The sequence below is a fragment of the Syngnathoides biaculeatus genome, chromosome 16 (genome assembly GCF_019802595.1).
Source record: "Syngnathoides biaculeatus isolate LvHL_M chromosome 16, ASM1980259v1, whole genome shotgun sequence".
Classification (NCBI taxonomy): domain Eukaryota; kingdom Metazoa; phylum Chordata; class Actinopteri; order Syngnathiformes; family Syngnathidae; genus Syngnathoides; species Syngnathoides biaculeatus.
Window position 1 is genome coordinate 5,570,191 of NC_084655.1, and position 20,140 is coordinate 5,590,330.

Sequence of the window (20,140 nt, forward strand, 5' to 3'; positions counted from 1 at the left end):
AAAGACTTTAGAATTGGAGTTATATGCACTGACCTCTTTGTTCTGGTTAGAACCCATGCTGCAGCATTCTGAAAAAGCTGCAGCTGTTTAATGCTCTTTTTGGGAAGCCCAGTCAGAAGAGGTATAGTAAGGTCTAGTTGAGATAAAAGCATGGATGGAATGCAGACTTATTTTTCTTTTTGCTTTCTAGAAGAAGTGTGAAGTTTTTTTGCTTTGTGTCCTGCTAGCACTGACTTCTATTTGAAACTGTTCATAATTCCCTCCTCCCCCTTTAATAAGGCCCAAGTTGCATCTACATAAAAAAAAAAAAAAAAAAAAAAAAGCTCCCAGGAATGATACTGCTTCCACTGTGCTTTATAGTACTCCAGGTATGGTGTTCCTATGGTGGTGAGCAGTGTTATGTTTGCACCAAACATACCTTTGAAAATTACAGTTGAAAAATTCAACCTTGGTTTCATCCGACCAGAACTTAACAGTCCAGAGAAGATCTGTGTGGAGGGGAAGGCCAAAATCCCTCCTGCAGTGTGTGCAAACCTGGTGAACAACTTCAGGAAACGTTTGACCTTCGTAATTGTAAACAAAGGCTACGTTACCAAATATTAACATTTGTTTTCTCAGGTGTTCCAATATATATTTGCAGATGTATCACAAAAATAAATTGTTAAAAAATCATACATTGTGATTTCTGGATTTTTCTTTTTAGATTATCTCTCTCAGATTGGACATGCACCGACGATAAAAATTTCAGACCCCTCCATGATTTTTAAGTGGGAGAACTTGCAATATAGCAGGGTGTTCAAATACTTATTTTCTTCACTGTACGTATAATGTCCATTGGAGGACTTTTTTTTTTTAATTTAAGTGGCACCTGATTGGGGAAAAAACACTCTCTATCCTTGGTCTTGATACTTAACAAGTGAAATGCTCAAATATTACACAGTATTTGTGTGAGGTGGTCGAGTTGCTGTCAAATAATTGTATGGTGCAGCATTCTTAAGCAGGGCACTGAACATTTAATTGCTTCTGAGGGAATTCTGTATTATTAACAGCATCATAAGCCATCATCATTCTTTCATTGGTGGGCAATACTCCAAAATAAAAAAAAAAAATTGCCTTAAATATAATAAAATTTTCATTCAAATATACATTTGAAGGCAGAAGTAATTACACAAAAAGTTCTAAGATTAAATCATTTCTGTTCAGAGCAATCTTGCAAGTTTGCAAAAACAAAAGGAGTGAGAAATTATGTGCTCCGATGAACTGATGGAGGAGGAAGAGAACACTTACTGTGGTGAGGTAGGGGAACTCTCCTCGGGTTTACTGACAAATGTGTTTGGTTGCTCCTTGCACAAAGCATCACAGAGCTGCAAGAGAGAGTTGGTGGCTCAGAAGCTCAACAAAAGAAAAACCGAGACACAGAGAAAGCATACAAAAAGCTTGACTGCAGAACGGTAAGCATCTTGTTGATTTTTTCTGAATACATTTTTTAGAATAACTATTCCTGCTATGCGAAGGTATGCTGACTATGCAAAATTAAGAATCATCTTTATTGGCCAAGTATATTAAATCACAAAGAATTTTTTCCTGATAATTGCAGTCATTTTAGTATTGATTTATTACATTCACGCAAATCTACAAAAGAGTCATGAAGTATTATAAAGGTCCGGTATTATCAGTCGACAACAAATGATGAATTGATGCATGAATCAACGCCTTCATTGAAAACAAAGTGCTTGTATCATTTGCCATGGCAAAATGAAACTAAAATAATATATGCGTGGGCGTGCTATGAAATTCAGACCATTGAATGTGTCACCTAAAAGCAGAAAACACCTTTCCCACACTTTGGCTTGACTGTCACTTTTGTGCATGTGCGTGACTCCCTCAGGCAAGTGCAGAGGAAAGAAAGCAACATGGCATTTGCAGGGATGCTGAGAGACGAGGACATCGTGGCTGCGGTGCAGTCGTGTCAAGGTGAGTCAGGCCATTGGATGCGAAAATGCTTTCACACACTAATCAGGATTGGAAAACAGTAATGTTCCAGACCACCCCCGCAATTGGGGAAATCAGTGAAGTAATGACCATGTTATTATTTATGGGGATTATTTATACATATATTAAAGCTGTATGAATATCTCCAAACTGATCTTAATTTTCGTCACGCCGTTTATAAAATCCACCATGTCCTCAATAACACTTTACATACTTTTAAAATCTTTCAAACTCTTAAACTTGCAGTAATCCACAGTAGTATTGTACAACAGAAGTGTCAAACTTTTTCGTCATGGGCCAAATTTTAATTACTGTTTCCGTCACAGAGTGGTTATGACTCTGGAACCATATAAATGTATAATCGCTCCATCATATTAAATTTGCAGTGGAACCTCGGTTTTTGTACGTTTCAGTTTTTGACAGTTTTTCTTGGCCAGATTTTTGTCCCAGTTTTTGTATATTAGCTTGGTTTACATACAGCTGAAAATGGTTACAAATGCTTAACGCATCAGCTTGCCTGCATCCTTCCTAATGTTTGGATTTTGAAATGCTTGCAATTTCTCATCATTATTAGAAGTGATTATAATTGAAATTTTGGCCCCAAAGAACATACAGTACATGCCCATGATTTGCTTATCCATGTCACATGAAATGATATGGCGGGCCATATCTGGCCCTCGGGCCTTGAGTTTGACACCTTTGCTGTCCCCTGTGCACATTTTATTCCTTTTAAAATGTGTTTCAATGATTTCTTTTGTTGTTACTATTTTAATGTTTCCAGATGGGAAGCATTTTCCACTCAAAATAGCAAATATTAGGCAATATGAATATGAAAAAAAATCTGCAATGCAATGAGCAACAGGTTAACTCTGATACAGCAAAAAATCTATATACACAATATACAGTATACACGAGCTAGACACTTCCAGAGCGTATGATGTGTTTGGCCACAGTGAGAATAGAGCGTGCAGGTAAGCAAGCACCTGTGTGGCAGTTCTAGCACCTACATGCCTTGTGGGGTTATTTTGACCCAAACAGAGTGAAATGCACGGTTCATTTCAGAAAAAAAAAAATAGATGATCCAGAGTGATTATTCTCACTTGCTAGTACATCCGCATATAAGCTTCTAATAATAGAAATGAAAAATTAAAAAGCCAAAGAAAACGTCTCAATTTTGTTGTGAAATGAAAAAAAATGAATTCTGTTTGGTTCCAGGTTAAAACTAATACATTTTATTTATTCATTCATACATTTTTCATATTGCTTATCCTTACAACGATCGCGGAATCCATCAATCAATTTTCTGAGGTGCTCATTCTCACGAGGGTCGCTGGAATGCTGCAACCCATCCCAACTATCTTTGAGTAGGAGGAGGTGTACACCCTGAGCTAGTTGCCAGCCAATTGCGTGGCACACAGAGACAAACAAACAATCGCACTCACGATCACACTTAGGGGCAATTTCGAGTCTACAATTAATGCATGTTTTTGGGATGTGGGCGGAAAAAGGAGTGCCCGGAGAAAACCCACGCAGACAGACATGGGGAGACAATCTGAACGCCACATAGGGTAGGCCAGATTTTAACACAGATCTTCAGAACTGTGAGCCACATGCGCTTTTATTTAGGGTATTCTAAATTAATAAAATTAAGTTGGAAAAATGTAACTTTTATTAAAAACATTGGAAAATTGTAATTTCTTTTCAAAACCAGACAACTCCAACAAAAAGATTTTCCTTCCTGTTGGGCTACTACAGTAGATCAAGCAGAATGGAGGATCGGTATCTCTTTTATGTCGCAAGTTTTTCTGTACAACAGGAGAATATTTATTATTTTATTATGAAGTCTATTAAAAACGTCTATCAGACAGAACAAACTTTGAGAGGAGAGTAAAAGAAAAAGAGACAATACAGAAAGAATGTTGAAGAATAGACAGGACACAAGCTGTAAGAAAAACAAACAAAGCAAAGCATTATTTGAATGCTATACTCTCCCACTGAAGTCAAATTTTATACAGGACAGTAATGCTGCCCTCTGGGAAGAAAGAACAAGCTGGGTGGGATAGGATAGGATTGTTAAATACAATACTCGTACTTGACATACAAAATACTTCCCATTTTCATGATGATTTTAGTGATCAGGAAGGGACCAATAAAGTCCTGAGTAAGCCTATGGGATTTGGTCTGACACAGGAGGTCACGGTAGACAGCCAAACCCTCTGACCCACTTTGTACACAGGTGTGGAAGAGAAACGAAGGTCCACGAGGCGTTTATTCCTCACAGCAGACTAAGTTAAAGGTGACCTAACATCTTTCCAAATACACTCAGTTGATCCCTCAATGCAAGAACCATCACCGCTCGCTACTGTTGCCATAACAATAGAGGTTGGAAACCTTAATAGACCGTGAAAGGAGACATAACAATGCAAAACTGGTGAAGGAATTGTGGGCATATTCAATCCATGGGAGGAAGCCACTACAGGAGGTGGGATTGCATGCGGCAGCGCAGCGAAGAGGCGACTGAGAGAGTCTTGATTTTCCCATGATGTCTGCCTGTTGGACTGTGGATGGAATCTGGAAGACAAGACTGCTGCGCCCACCTCCTGACAGAACTCCCTCTATACTTGGTAGGAGAACTGAGGGCCTCAGTTCAAGACAAAGTCGGGGTTGATTCTGTGTAGTTTAAAGGGGTGACTGGAGGTAAGGAGTTTCAAGGGCAGATGGTAATTTGGGAAGGGGTACGTAATAGACATACTTGGAGAATCAATCTGCAATAGTAAGAATTATAGTATTACGTTCATAGGGAGGTAGGCTGGTCATGAATTCCAAGGTGATGTAAGACTAGGTGCAGCTCAGGATAGGTAAGGAGCGCACCAGACCAGGTTGGGAGTAGTCTTTCCTCGGGCACAGACAGAGCAGGCTCAGACAAAGGCCTGCATGTGCCCAGGGTAAGTATATGCAAAGTGGGCATCAGGCTTGCTGTTTCAAGAACCAGGCCAGAAAGAGAGGCCGAAATTAAATCGGCTCAGGAAAAGGGCCCATGACCTCGTCGGGTTTAAGAGGTTTGGCTGAGTGGTAGTAGGCAAGGCTTTTCTGATCGGTCCCTATGATAAATGAATAATCAGTCCCCTCCAACCAAAGCATCACAATTACCAACATCATAATTATGTTCAGCAGGGAACAAATGAGATTTTGTTCCTGGGAAGTGGGGCTGCACTGAGAGAAAACAGCATGCACTCCAGTGTCTGAGTCATTGACCTCCACAACGAACTGGAGGGAGGGGTCAAGTGCTTCAAGATGGGGGCACAGGTGAATTAGTCTTTAAGAAACTCAAAGCCTCGGGATGCAGCCGGGGTCCACTGGAATGGATAACTGGTGGAGATAAGCCTAGTAGGAGGAATAGCTACTTTAGTCTAAGTGTAGATGAAGCTGCTGTAGAAATTGACAAATCCCAGGAAACGTTCTTTGCGAGTGGAGGGAATGGACCAGTTGATGACTGCTTGGATCTTTGCCAGGTCCTATGTCAATAATATAGCCCAGGAAGTGGATGGAGGAGAAGTGGAATTCACATTTCTCAGGTTTGACATAGAGGTGATTCTCAAGGAGACAGTGGAAGACTTGGCGGACATGACAGCGGTGTTCTTTGGGAGAGGAGGAGAAAATGAGAATATCGTATAGAGAGACGAAAACAAACGGGTTCAACATATCATGGAGGACGTTAATTAATTAAATTTTGGAAAATGGCAGGTGCATTAGTTACTCCAAACAGCATGACCACATATTCCCAAAGGGGGTATTGAAAGCAGTTTTCCATTCATCCCTCTCTCTGATGCGGATGAGCTTGTATAGATTGCATAGATCCAATTTGTTGAATATCTGGGCAATGGGGTTTAAATGAGAGGTCAATGAGGGGAAGTGGAGATTTTATTTTCAATCCTGATGACATTGAGTCCATGGTAATTGATGCCGCAGCGTAGATTTGTATCTTTCTTGTCAACCAGGAAGAACCTGGCCCCCACGGTGGAAGAAGAGGGCTGGATGAGTCCAGAAGTCAGGGAGTCACCGATATAGTCTTCCATGGCCTTTTTCTCAGGGCGAGAAAGGTTAAGAGATGGCTGGAAGGGAGAGGGCTGCCGGCAGAAGATTGATCGTGAAGTCATAAGGCCATTGAGACGGTAGTAAAATGGCAACATCCTTATTGAAAACAGGGTAGAGCTCAAGATATTCTTTGATGCCCGGGAGAGGTCGCCTGGTGAGGCAGGTAATTGAGGTTTGCTGTAGTGGCATGGGACAAAGCAGACAGTGCAAACGGCAGTGAGGACTGCGCTCGGTGATCAATAGGTGGGTCCGGTCTCTGGGCGTGTGTGCTTCATGAGGCAGGGAATTCCAAGGACTAAGAGAGGGAAAGGACCAATTAATAGCGAAATGTTTTCATGGTGATTGCCTGAGATAAGTAGAGTAAATGGTACTGTTTGGTAAGTGAAAGGGAAGATGAGTAGACCATGTACGGCTGTGACTTTTTTCAACAATTGGAGGGGTTTGAGAAAGCAATTGGAGCTGACGTACTCAACGTGACCTACACTGGCATCAATGAGGACATTGAGACGTGTATTGCAAACAGGACAAACAATACACGCGGGAACAATCATATGGGAGGGACAGTTTGGGGAGGTGGTGATTTGGCTCATCATGGCGCACTTGGGTCGTGGTGGATCTGGTCTTTATATCCTGTATCTTTGTTTGTGTGGCTCTCCCATTAGCTATCGTCATTTCATCTTCCTGGCATCCCATTGGCTAGAGGGGCACGTCAGTCTTTACCCATGATGCTTTTCGTTTCCCTTGGACACTAGGCTTTCACCAAATCACGCAAGCACTTTCACATGCTGTCAAAAGCTAGTGCACATTTGCAAAATAGAACTTCTTGGTGAGTTTTTCGTTTGTGTTTTCTGTAACTTTTTAATCTTTCTTCACAAAGGGGCTCAAAAAACTTTGGTGGAATTAAGTTGTGTGTGTGCGCACATTTATACGTATGTTTTCTCTTGGCTGTCAAATGTTGGCCTCCTATGTCCCCCACGATGCCTTTTACTTCTCACTCACCCTTCTCGTCACGTAGTTGTCCAACGGCAAAGGTAAATGAACATCATTTTTATTATTCTTTACATTATGTGGGGCTCAGCGGGGGACAGCCCAAAATGGTAACATGGGTCCCCCTTCCCTTGGGCTCACCACCTGTGAGAGGGCCCATAGGGTTCGGGTGCATTGTGAGCCGGGCGGTGGTGAAAGGCGGGGACCTTGGCAATCTGATCCCCGGCTACAGAAACTAATTCTAGGGACATGGAATGTCACCTCTTTGGCAGGGAAGGAGCCCGAGTTGAGGCATGAGGTCGAGAAGTTCCGACTAGATATAGTCGGACTCGCCTCTATGCACCACTTGGACTCTGTTCCACTCGAGAGTTGCCCTCAGTGAGAGACGCCGAACAGGTGTGGGTATACTCATTGCCCACCGGCTCGGGGCCTGTACATTGGGGTTTACCCCGTTGGATGAGAGGGTATCCTCCCTCCACCTTCAGGTCGGGGGACAGGTCCTGACTGTTGTTTGTGCTTATGCACCAAACAGCAGTTCAGAGTACCCACCCTTTTTGGAGTCCTTAGAGGGAGTGCTAGAGAGCGCTCCCTCTGGGGACTCTATCATTCCACTGGGGGACTTCAATGCTCACGTGGGCAATAACAGTGAGACCTGGAAGGGTGTGATTGGGAAGAACTGCTGCCTCGATCAGAACCCGAGTTGTGTTCTTTTATTGGACTTGTGTGCTCATCACGGATTGTCCATAACGAACACCATGTTCAGGCATAGGGATGTCCACATGTGCACCTGGCACCGCAGTTCGATGATCGACTTTGTAGTCGTGTCATTGGACTTACGACCATGAAGGTGAAGATAGGGGCGGAGATGTTAGCTGATCACCACCTGATGGTGAGTTGGCTCCAATGGTGGGAGAAGATGCCGGTCTGACGTAGCAGGCCCAAACGTATTGTGAGGGTCTGCTGGAAATGGCTGAGACATTCCCCTCTCTGAATGGATTTCAACTCCCACCTCCGAAAGAACTTTGCTCATGTTCTGCGGGAGGTGGGGGACATTGAGTCTGAGTGGACGATGTTCCGCGCCTCCATTGTTGAGGTGGTGGACTGGAGCTGTGGCCGTAAGGTGGTCGGTGCCTGTCGTGGCGGCAACCTCAGAACATGGTGGTGGACACCAACAATGAGGGATGCTGTCAAGCTGAAGAAGGAATCCCATAAGGCATTTTTAGCCTGCAGGACTCCTGAGGTAGCTGATAGGTACCGGCTGGCCAAGAGGAACGCAGCTTCGGTGGTCACTGAGGCAAAAACCCAGGCGTAGGAGGAGTTTGGTGAGGCCATGGAGAACGACTTCAGGATGGCTTTGAGGAAATTCTGGTCCCCCGTCCGACATCTCAGGAGGGGGAAGCGGTGCACCGTCAACACTGTGTTTAGTGGGGATGGGGCACTGCTGACCTCAACTCGGGATGTTGTAAATCGGTGGGGAGAATACTTTGAAGACCTCCTCAATTCCACCAACACACCTTCCCATAAAGAAGATGAGTCTGGGTTCTCTGAGGGGGGATCTTCTCTCTCTGGGTTGAGGTCACCGAGGTGGTTAAAAAGCTCCTTGGTGCCAGGGCTCCGGGGGTGAATGAGATTTGCCCAGAGTTCCCAAAGGCTCTGGATGTTGTGGGGCTGTCTTGGTTGACACGCCTCTGCAACCTCGCGTAGACGTCGGAGACAGTGCCTCTAGATTGGCAGACTGGGGTGTTGGTCCCCCTTTTCAAGAAGGGGGACCAGAGGGTGTGTTCCAACTATAGGGGTATCATACTCCTCAGCCTCCCTGGTAAGCTCTATTCAGGCGTGCTGGAGAGGGGTCCGTCGTTAAGTCGAATCTCAGATCCAGGTTGAGCAATGTGGTTTTTGTCCTGGCCGTGGAACAATGGACCAGCAGTACACCCTTGGCAGGATACTCAAGGGTGCATGAGTTCGTCCAACCAGTCGACATGTATTTTGTGGACTTGGAGAAGCATTCGACCGTGTCCCTCAGAGAGTCTTGTGGAGGGTTCTTCTGGATTGTTGGGTACCGAGCCCCCTGATCCGGGATGTTCGGTCCCTGTATGACTGCTGTCTGCTGTGCTGAGTTTGGTCCACATTGGTGACAATAAGTCAGACTTGTTTCTGGTGAGAGTTGGACTCCGCCAAGGCTGCCCATTGTTACCGATTTTCTTCACAACTTTTATGGACAGAATTTCTAGGCACAGCCGAGGCGAAGAGGGTGTTCAGTTTGGTGGCCTCAGTATCACATCTCTGCTCTTTGCAGATGATGTGGTTCTGATCTCCAATGCTCATTGGAGCGGTTCGCAGCTGAGTGTGAAGCGGTTGTGATGAGAATCAGCACTTCCAAATCTGAGCCCATGGTCCTCAGTCAGAAAAGGGTGGCGTGCCCTCTCCGGGTTGGGGATGATATCCTCTCCCTGGTGGAGGCGTTAAAGTATCTTGGAGTCTTGGTCACGAGTAAGGGAAGAATGGAGCGGGAGAATGACAGACAGATTGGTGCAGCACCTACAATGCGGACTTTGTATCGATCCATTTTGGTGAAAAGGGAGCTAAGTCGAAAGGCAAAATTCTCAATTTACCAGTCGATCTACGTTCCTACCCTCACCTATTGGTACGAGCTGTGGGTCGTGACCGAAAGAACAAGATCCCGGATACAAGCGGCCGAAATGAGTCTCCCTTAGAGATAGGGTGAGAAGCTTGGTCATCTGGGAGGGGATCCATGTCGAGCTGCTGCTCCTCCGCATTGAAAGGAGCCAAATGAGGTGGCTGGGGCATATGATCCGGATTCCTTTGGATGCCTACCTGGTGTGGTGTTCCAGGCATGTCCCACCGGAAAGAAACCCCAGGGATGACCCAGGAAACGCTGGAGAGATTATGTCTCTAGGCTGGCCTGGGAACACCTTGGGAACCCTCTGGAAGAGCTGGAAGAAGCGGCTGGGGAAAGGGAAGTCTGGGTATCCCTGCTGAAGATACTTCCCCCGCGATGTGACCTGGAGAACTGGTTGAAAATGGATGGATGGATTTACATTATGTACTTTGAATGCTTATTTTTGGCGTGGGTCTTGGAACAGATTAGGCTATTTCCATATAAATAGTGCTTCTGTTTATGAAAAATTCACGTTATGGAATGACTTCCTGGATGATTTGATTTAGTAAGTAGAGGTATGATTTTTTATTGTCCATTGTTTAAGTTAATGTTCAAACTGTGCATAATCTTACAATAACATTCAATATACTTTTCTTACACTTATGCTAAAACTTGTGTTTTTTGAGATACTAGCTGTTGTTCGGCCAAGTTTTTGCTTCAACTTTTGAGCAAAAATTTAAGAAACGAGCACTGTTTGATGGCACTCAAGTCAAGTAACTTTACAACCAGCAATTTTGCAGATAGTGACAAAAAAAAAAAAAACAACCCTAAAGAAAGTCTTCCAGTAGTTTATTGCCACACTCAATTGAAGCTTATCATCAAATGAAAAAAAAAAAAGAAAAGAACAACATATTGTGTAGTTAGAACAACAACAGAGCTTTGCCATAAAGTCCGCTAGCTTAATGCTAACACCTATTGGAACGGAAGATAATTGGTGTTATGATCCTTTAATTAACAGATATTTGAGGACAAACAGTAGAGTAACACATCATAAAATATTCAGAGGTATATATTCTTTATCCCCTTTGAAGAAAGACTAATATCACTGAGGAATTGAGACAAGGTGGCACAGTGGATCAGCTGGAAAAGCGTTGGCCTCACAGTTCTGAGGTCCAGGGTTCAATCCCGGACCAGCCTGTATGGCGTTTGCATTTTCTCAGAGTGCTACGGTTTTGTCACACATCCCAAAAAAACATGCAACATTAAATGGACACTCTAAATTGCTCTTAGGTGTGATTGTGAGTGTGTCTCCTTGTATCGATGTGCCTACAATTGTCTGGGAACCAGTTCAGGGTGTACCCCGCTTCCTGCCCATTGACAGCTGGGATAGGCTCCAGCACTCCCCGCAACCCTTGTGAAGATAAGCGTCAAAGGTAATGGATGGATGGAATCGAGACAATCTTCATGTACAGTATATCCACATTATGTATTATATTATTAAACATATATTAGCAATACAAGTGTTTGGTGGTGCAACCAGAATAAATTAAGATACTATGTAAAGGCACCACTGTATTTTGAATGCTGGTCATAATAGTGCTACATGGAGAGGTAAGTACAATATTCTTGTATTAGTGTTTTGGTGTAAACATTTTGAAAACAGCTGTTTTTTTCCCCTTTATCATTACGCAGCTCCGGGCACGTTCAACTACAAAACTTTCTTTGCACAAGTGGGACTGGTAAACTCGTCTGTAGCAAACTGGAAAAGTGTCTTCACAGTCCTGGACCAGGACAGGAGTGGATTCATTGAGGAGGAGGAGCTGAAGTATGTGTGTCAATGTGTGTATTCATGGGAGTGCATGTTTGGTGTGTAAACACGAGTGGTTTAATGACTTCTATAAGGATGAAGAGCTGCACAGATACTGTAGATGCATTTAATAGCCCTCAATCAGAACTTAACTTTAATGCTACAACTGTAAATTCATGCATAAGGGGTGACTGAAGACAGTAGATAGACCTGCAGTAGAAAGGGATAAATGTCATGAGTAAAGATTTATGTTATGCACTATTATGCTCCTCCCTCAGATTGTTCCTTCAGAATTTCTCTTCTGATGCAAGGGAGCTGACAACTGTTGAAACCAAGACTCTGATGGCTGCAGGAGACAAAGATGGCGATGGCCAGATTGGGATGGAAGGTTTGTGCATGGAAAATGTTAAAACATCAAGGTTAACCAGTAATCCCAATTTGAAGCAAACACCCACCTCCTGTATACTGTACAGTAGATATAAAAACTCTGTTCAAAGGCCAAGTTTTTATATCCTTCCATTTTCTTTGCCACTTATCCTCACAAGGGTTGCAGGGAGTGCTGGAGCCTACCCCAGCTGTCAATGGGCAGAAGGCAGGGTACACCATAAACTGGTTGCCTGCCAATCGCAGGGCACATGGAGACAGACAACAGTCACAATCACACCTAGGAGCAATTTAGAGTCTCCAATTAATGCATGTTTTTGGAACGTGGGAGTAAACTGGAGTGCCCGGAGAAAACTCATGCAGGCAGTGGGAGAACATGCAAACTTCACACAGAGAGGGCCAGGATTTGAACCCCAATCCTCAGAACTATGAGGCCTATGCTCTAACAAGTTGCTCCACTGTGCCGCTGGCTCATAACACAAAGCATGGAAATGGAACAAGCGGGTCATTTTAGCAGTCACCCTTAGAACAATAATATTCTTTTGCATTAGATGGCAGAAAGTACAATAAAACTGTTCATCCACATGTTGCTATTCATACAGCCAATATTTCACAGCAAATTTGAGTAAATTAAGACAAAGTTTATCATTCACACGTGTACTATACTGTAGAGTACAGTGTATTTTTTTTTACCATTTTATTTTTGAGGTGTCCCATGAGATTTTTCACATATCTAAAATGTGTGCCTCGACTCAATAAAGGTTGGAAAACTCTACTATAGCAAATCAAAGGCATTCAGACCATTCTCTGACCACCCAAAACAATACTGTGAATAGGGGGTTATAGGGAGCTATCCATTCCTTAGTGCTGAAACCACATTATAAAAAGTCATATGCACGGAAGGTATCTGCCCATGCATTTTTTGCTTAAACTCCTCTTTTTTGTTGTTTTCTTTACAGAGTTCTGCGAACTTCTGAAATAAAAAGAACAGCTTTAAGAGCTAGGAGTTCCTTTCCCTGTAGTGAATAACGGCAGAAAGGAAATTTCTGACTCACCAGATCATTTCATGTAGAGACCAGAAACCTCAGATATTCAAAACCTTCTTGCCTACCTGCTGCTCTCCTTGTTGGTCTGATGTTAAATGTCTGCTACAGAAGACAAGAATTCTGGAAGCCATATGTGTTAAATTAATTTACCTGGAACTGATCAATAAAGGTATTTATGATTTGATGCCATTGTGATCTCTTTTTATCCATCTATCCATCCATCCATCCATCCATCCAACCATCCATCCATCCATCCATCCATTTTCTTTGTCACTTATCCTCACGATGGTCACGAGTGCTGGGGGCAATCACAGCTGTCATCGGGCAGGAAGCAGGGTACACCCTGAATTGGTTGCCAGCCAATTGCAGGGCACATGGAGACAGACAACATCCGCACTCACAATCACACCTACGGGCAATTTGGTCTCTCCAATTAATGTATGCATGTTTGAGATGTTGGAAGAGACTGGAGTGCCTGGAGAAAAACACGCAGGTGCAGGAAGAAGATGCAAACTCTACACAGGTGGGCTGGGATTTGAACCCTGGTCATCAGAACTGTGAGGCCAATGCTCTACAGCTGCATCACCGTGCTATTGTCATCTGTTTTTAATGAAGTGAAAGTAAGGAATATGAATGAACTGGAAGCTATGTCAGGGTCCAAGATGAAGCATTTGTAGGTGGTGGACACCATGTGCCAAATTGTGGGGACCCTGTCAGAACCCACAATATAAGGGCTACCTCTCACTGATGGGTTCTACCATCCTTCATGGCCATGAGTGGTGTCTTCAGTGCAGTCCTCCGCTGGTTGGCAGAAACGCACTGTAAAATCGATTGGATGGATGAATGGTGTGTCCCGCCTCGGCCGACTCGCGTTCTTCATCAAATGAAGATAAATCCGAGAAATCAGCGTTGGCCATAATAGTTTCCCAACGTAAGTGAGCCTTTGTTGCCGCGCCTATTACGTCACATCCATGCACGTAGGTCATGTGACTCACTAAAATGCTGGCGCCCATGAAAATTCGGAATTGCCGAAAAAAATCTTATAAAAAAAACCATTATATGAGAGATGATTAAGATCACATTGTGAAGGTACAGTACATATAACATGACCTGTTGGATACATTGTTAATCCAAACCCCCAGAATTTCCCTTTAAGACATCTAAGACATTCCATCCATCCATTATCCAAGCATCTTATCCTCACAAGGGTAACAGGAAAGCTGGGGCCTATCCCAGCTAGCTTCAGGCGAAAGGTGGACTACAGTCTGAAATGGTCGCCAGTCAGTCGCAGGGTAGATATCGACACCAACACTGAGCGGAAATTGATCCCACGCTGCCCGCACCAAAGGTGGACGCCTGTATCACTACACCATCAGTAACTTTTTTCCCTCTAAGAAATTATTAGTACAATTGCATTCATGTATGTAACTGTACTCACCCCACTAAAATCAAAGCAGTGTAAAAATGCTTCAGAGAAAAAAAAAATATTGTACCTTGAAGATTTTTGTGTATATATATCCATTTTTTGCCACTTATCCTCACGAGGGTTGGGGGGGGTACTGGAGCCTATCCAAGCTGTCAATGGGCAGGAGGCGGGGTACACCCTGAACTGGTTACAATCCAATCGCAGGGCACGGTGAGACAGACAACAGTCACACTCACAATCAAACCTAGGAGCAATTTAGAATGTCCAATTAATGTTGCATGTTTTTGGGATGTGAGAGGAAACCAGAGTGCCTGGAGAAAACCCAGACAGGCACAGGGAGAACATGCAAACTCCACACAGCCAGGGCCGGGATCGAACCTGGGTCCTCAGAATTGTGAGGCCAACACTTTACCAGCTGAGCCACCGTGCACTTGCACACCACTCAAATTTACAAATACAATAACAATAAAATAAAACCAAATCTGACCATTTAAAAAAAATAATAATAATTAAAAAAAATATATATATATATGTATGGAGGACTTTTTCAATACTTGGTTTATCAGGTCTCATGTGGCAACCCCTAACGGGACAAGCCGAAAGGAAAAAAAGAAGAAGATGTGATTCTGTGGGTGTATCTAACGAAGTGTCCTGCACTAATATGCATCAACTAATTAAAAGTGGTGTTTGTTGAAGGTATCACAACAAAGTAAAGCACACCTGGCTGTTAACCTTCCTCATCCTGCAACCTGCATGACTGATGACTGATTTTATTAAGTTAGAAATTAATTTTGTATTGATCATTTTTTGTATGATAATTCTTATGCATGGTAGTGTATATATGTATGTGACAAACATATGTGATAAACGTATAAACCTATGTGACACTGTGTATAGAAAGTATTCAGAACCTCTTACAATTTTCACATATTCTCAATTTTTCACAATATACTCACTTATTTGCTAAAATCATTTAAGTATATTTTCTTCCCTCAATGTGCACACTGCAAGCCGACGAAGCGGGAGGGGATCCAAGAGCGCTCCTCCGGGCCATATCCCTCCCAGTCCACCAGGTACTGGACCCCCCTCCCTCTGCGGCGGGATGACAGCAACCGGCGCACGGTGTACACCAACCCACCGTCGACCATGCGGGGGGGGGCGGGGGCGACTTGAGCGGAGGAGCCAGCGACGACGTGCAATTCGGGCGAAGTCTGCTGACGTGGAATGTTGGGTGCACCCTCATCGACCTGGGCAGTTTCAACGAGACGGCGACCGGGTTAATAACCTTGGAAACAGGGAACGGGCCAACGAACCTGGGAGCAAGTTTGCGGGATTCCGTCCGCAGCTGGAGATCTTTGGTGGAGAGCCACACTCGCTGTCCCACTCTGAGCTCTGGTGCGGCCCTCCTCTTGCGGTCTGCTGCGGCCTTGTAGGCGCTGCTCATGCGCAACAGTGTCCTCCGAGCTGCTTCCCAGGTCCGTTTGCAGCGTCGCACCACGGCCAGGGCCGATGGAACTGTGGATTCTGTGACCAGTGGAGGAAACAGGGACGGAGGATACCCATGCACGACATGGAGTGGAGCCATACCTGTTGAAGCGGAGGGTAGAGAATTGTGGGCATACTCCACCCACTTGATGTGCTGGCTCCACGTGCTCTGGTCCCTGGATGCCAGACATCGAAGACCGGTCTCTAATTCCTGGTTAATCCTCTCAGTCTGGCCGTTAGACTCTGGGTGATGACCCGATGTCCGACTTGCTGAAGCGCCGATGAGGTTGCAGAACTCCTTCCAGAAACGGGCGCTGAATTGCGGACCCCTGTCCGAAACGATGTCCTGGGGTAGGCCGTGGTAACGGACGACCTCGTCTAATACCAACTGGGCTGTCTGCTTGGCCGACGGGATCTTCGGAACCGGCACGAAGTGAACCATTTTGGAAAAACGGTCCACTATGGACAGCACCACTGTGTTCCCTTGAGAAGGCGGCAGGCCGGTGACGAAGTCCAGCGCGATGTGTGAACACGGACGAAAGGGGATGCACAGGGGTTGCAACTCACCAACAGGCCGTAGGCGGGAAGTCTTATTGGCAGCACACACCGGGCAGGCGTTGACGAACTCCATTACGTCCTTGCTGAGGTTAGGCCACCAGAACCTTTGTTCGACCACTGAACGTGTCTTCGCCATACCCGGGTGGCAGACCGTCTTGTTGGTATGGGCCCAGTTGATGACGTCTCCCCGCAGAGATGGGATGACGAACAGGCGGCCCGACGGACAATCCGCGGGTGACGGTGTCTCTCCCAGAGCCTCCTTCACCCGCGAACCGATCGCCCAGGTGAAACCGGCCACGAAGCACCCCGCTGGCAGGATAGTAGCGGCGTCTGAATCCGTGCGCCCTCCCTCGTGGATCCGCGAGAGTGCATCCGGCTTGCCGTTTTTGGAGCCTGGGCGGAAACACACCTTAAAGTGGAAGCGGGTGAAAAATAGGGCCCACCTGGCCTGACGGGCGTTCAACCTCTTCGCAGACTTCAGGTATTCAAGGTTCTTATGGTCCGTGAAGACCATGAACGGTACTTGCGAGCCCTCCAGCCAGTGCCGCCACTCCTCCAACGCGCTCTTGACCGCCAGCAGTTCCCTATCTCCCACGTCGTAGTTCCTCTCTGCCGGGGTCAACTTTCTAGACAGGAACGCGCACGGGTGGATCCTTCCATCCCTGGGACTCCTCTGCGACAGGACTGCTCCGATTCCTGAATTCGATGCATCCACCTCCACCACAAACTGGTTATCTGAGTCCGGAATAATGAGAACGGGCGCAGTAGTGAAACTTGCCTTGAGCCTGCTGAAGGCCTCCTGGCAGGTCCCGGACCAGTCGAAGAGGGTATGTGGCGAGGTGAGCGAATGCAGAGGAGCGGCCACGGAAGTGAAGTTCCTTATGAATTTCCTATAGAAATTGGCAAATCCCAGAAACCTCTGTACCTCCCTCCTGTTGGTGGCGGTAGGCCACCGTAGCACCGCGTCGACCTTCCCGGGATCCATCCGTATCTCTCCCTCAGCCAGGACGAAGCCCGATGGAACTCACACTTCTCCATATTCACGTATAATTGGTGCTGCTGCAGACGCCGGAGCACCTCTCTGACTTGTTGAATGTGAGACGTTAGGTCTGCTGAAAAGATGAGAATATCATCCAGATAAACAAAGACAGATCTGTTCAGGAACTCCCGAAGCACGTCGTTAATGAAGTTCTGAAAGACGGCCGGAGCGTTTGTCAGTCCGAAGGGCATCACCAGATACTCATAGTGTCCTGTGGGGGTGTTGAACGCCGTCTTCCACTCATCCCCTTCCCGAATCCGCACCAGATGGTAAGCGCTGCGCAAGTCGAGCTTGGTGAAGATCCGGGCTCCCTGGAGGAGTTCGAATGCTGTAGAGATAAGCGGCAAAGGGTACCTGTTCTTGACTGTGATGTCGTTCAGGCCTCCGTAGTCGATGCAGGGTCGCAGCGTGGAGTCCTTCTTCTTGACAAAAAAAAACCCTGCACCGGCTGGTGAGGATGAGGGGCGAATGAATCCGGCTGCCAGCGAGTCCTCGATGTAGTCCCTCATGGCTTGATGCTCTGGTCCGGTTAAAGAGAACAGTTTCCCTCTGGGAGGAGAGGTGCCTGGCAGGAGTTCAATCGCGTAGTCGTATGACCGATGTGGTGGCAGAGACTTTGCTTTAGATTCAGAGAAGACCTCCCGTAGGTCATGGTAGCAGGAGGGCACTGCGGTCAGGTCCAGGGCGGTACTAGGTTCTGTTAGCCGAACCGGCGCAACTTGAATACCCCTGTCTCTCCGGACAGCGACACAGCGACTGAGACAGTCCTCTCCCCAAGTCTTGATCTGACCCGTGGCCCAATCTATGTGCGGATTATGTTCTTTGAGCCACGGGCTGCCCAAGATGATGTCGCTACTACGTGCGTCGAAGACATGAAAGCTAATACGCTCCGAGTGAGCGTCCGGAAAGCTCATACGTAGCGTCTAAGTGCGATGAGTAACCCGACAAAGGAACTTGCCGTTGGCGGCATAGGCGTGACGAAAACGTTGCGTGGGAAAGGTTGCTGCCCCCAGCTCCTCGACCACGCGGGGATTTATCAGGTTTGCTTCCGACCCAGAATCTATAAAAGCCGTCACAGAGCATGAACGGGAGTCCGTTCCCAAGGTGAGGTGAAGAAGGGACCTCCCTGACCCCGTCGCGGTGTACCGCACACTCACCGGAGTAGCGATCCTGATGTCAGAATGCCCTGGTCGAGTCGGGCAACGGGCGATCAAGTGTCCCAAACGCCCGCAGTAAAAACAGCGTCCCTCTCGTCGCCGACGTAAGCGCTCCTCCGCTGAGCTGCCAAGCCCCTCCACTTGCATGGCTTCCGGTGAAGCTGACAACACGGGTGGCCGGGAAGCGGAAACAACCGGACTGCGACTCTCCCTCTCCTCCTCCCTCAGGCCCTCCATCTGTCTCTGCACGGTGAGGCGCTGGTCCACCTTGAGGGCCAATGCGATGAGGGAGTTAAGCGAAGGCGGAAGATCCATGGCCACGCGGTGACCACGGATCTGTGGGGACAGTCCCTCGTAAAACGCGTCATGGAGGGCTTCCTCATTCCAGTGGCTCTCGGCAGCCCGAATCCGGAACTCGATGGCGTAGTCGGACACGCGGCGATGCCCCTGGCGAATTGTCATGAGTGACGACACCGCCTGGCGTTCCGGAGCCGCATACTGGAACACCTGGGTGAGCGCGCAGACGAAGCTCGCCCATGAGCGGCAGGTCTCCGAGTTACGGCTCCACTCGGCGGTGGCCCATGCCTCCGCCCTCCCTGTCATGTGGGAAATGACGAAGGCGATCCGGGAGCGGTCCGTGGGAAAAGCGGAAGCTTGCAGCTCAAAGTGGAGATCGCACTGCGCCAGGAAGGGCTTGACGTTACCGGAGTCGCCTGAGAACCGCTCTGGTCGAGAGAGCGGAGTGATGGTGGCACGGGGAGGCACAGGAGCGGCCGCGCTAGCTTGGGAGGCTAGCCACGGTTGCAGCTGGGTGCAGAGCTCCTGGATCTGGTGAGTCATACCCTGGAGAGCAGCCTCTTGCTCACCCAGGCGTTTGCCCTGCACTTGCAGCGCACGGCGAATGGCTTCAGAGTCGGCTGGGTCCATGTTCTTGGCTAGATCGTTCTGTCACGGACGAGACTCGGGGGTGGACCCAAATGCACGACTCAGGTGAGAGGTAAGCAGTGCGGAATAAGCCTTTATTCGTTCCAATGTCGGTTACCAGGGAGTCAGTCCAAACAAGCAGCAAGATCAGTAACGGCAGGCTTACGGGGTAGGTCGGGAGACAGGCGTTGGTCGGTACACGGGAGGTAGACGTCAGGAGTACGGTAGTGCGGGAACGAGGCATGAGAGGCAACGATCTAGCAGAGTCTCTGTCGTCCCCCGGGTCCTATATGTACTGGGTCTAATCGGATGTCATGAGGCGCAGGTGTGACCCTTCCGATTAGACGGCCACGCCCAGCCCTGGCTGGAATCCAGGATCATGACAGTGTCCTCGATTCAAGACAATGTTGATGGGGATATCTTGCAGTTTGAAAACATGAGGAGCAAGCAGGCTACTAGTTTCATTAGCACAGGGTATTTTGGAAAGAGGAATGCAAATTTGGAAAGGGCCATGTAATGGACATTTAGAATATTGATCAACAATGGTAAGAGTGCAAGTGTTACCTTCAGAAGAAGTCAGGCCAGTGATGAAATCTAAAGGGATTTGGGACCATGGGTGA

The 20,140-nt window shown here is 46.7% G+C and overlaps 1 protein-coding gene across 1 annotated transcript; it reads left to right on the top strand.

Annotated features, from left to right (window-relative positions):
* Positions 1-1,409: 1,409 nt before the first annotated feature.
* On the top strand, positions 1,410-12,867 carry pvalb5 (parvalbumin 5). The gene is made up of 5 exons (XM_061846160.1): positions 1,410-1,451; positions 1,889-1,974; positions 11,387-11,519; positions 11,780-11,889; positions 12,845-12,867. Exons 2-5 carry the CDS (start codon positions 1,914-1,916, stop codon positions 12,865-12,867), a joined length of 327 nt encoding a protein of 108 aa, XP_061702144.1. The 5' UTR covers positions 1,410-1,451; positions 1,889-1,913.
* The last annotated feature ends 7,273 nt before the right edge of the window (positions 12,868-20,140 follow it).

Excerpts from the sequence above, each read along its gene's own strand:
- pvalb5 (XM_061846160.1), top strand. The coding sequence starts at position 1,914 with ATGGCATTTGCAGGGATGCTGAGAGACGAGGACATCGTGGCTGCGGTG. Across the intron at positions 1,975-11,386 it reads TGCGGTGCAGTCGTGTCAAG|CTCCGGGCACGTTCAACTAC; the intron begins GTGAGTCAGGCC and ends ATCATTACGCAG. Across the intron at positions 11,890-12,844 it reads TGGCCAGATTGGGATGGAAG|AGTTCTGCGAACTTCTGAAA; the intron begins GTTTGTGCATGG and ends TTTTCTTTACAG.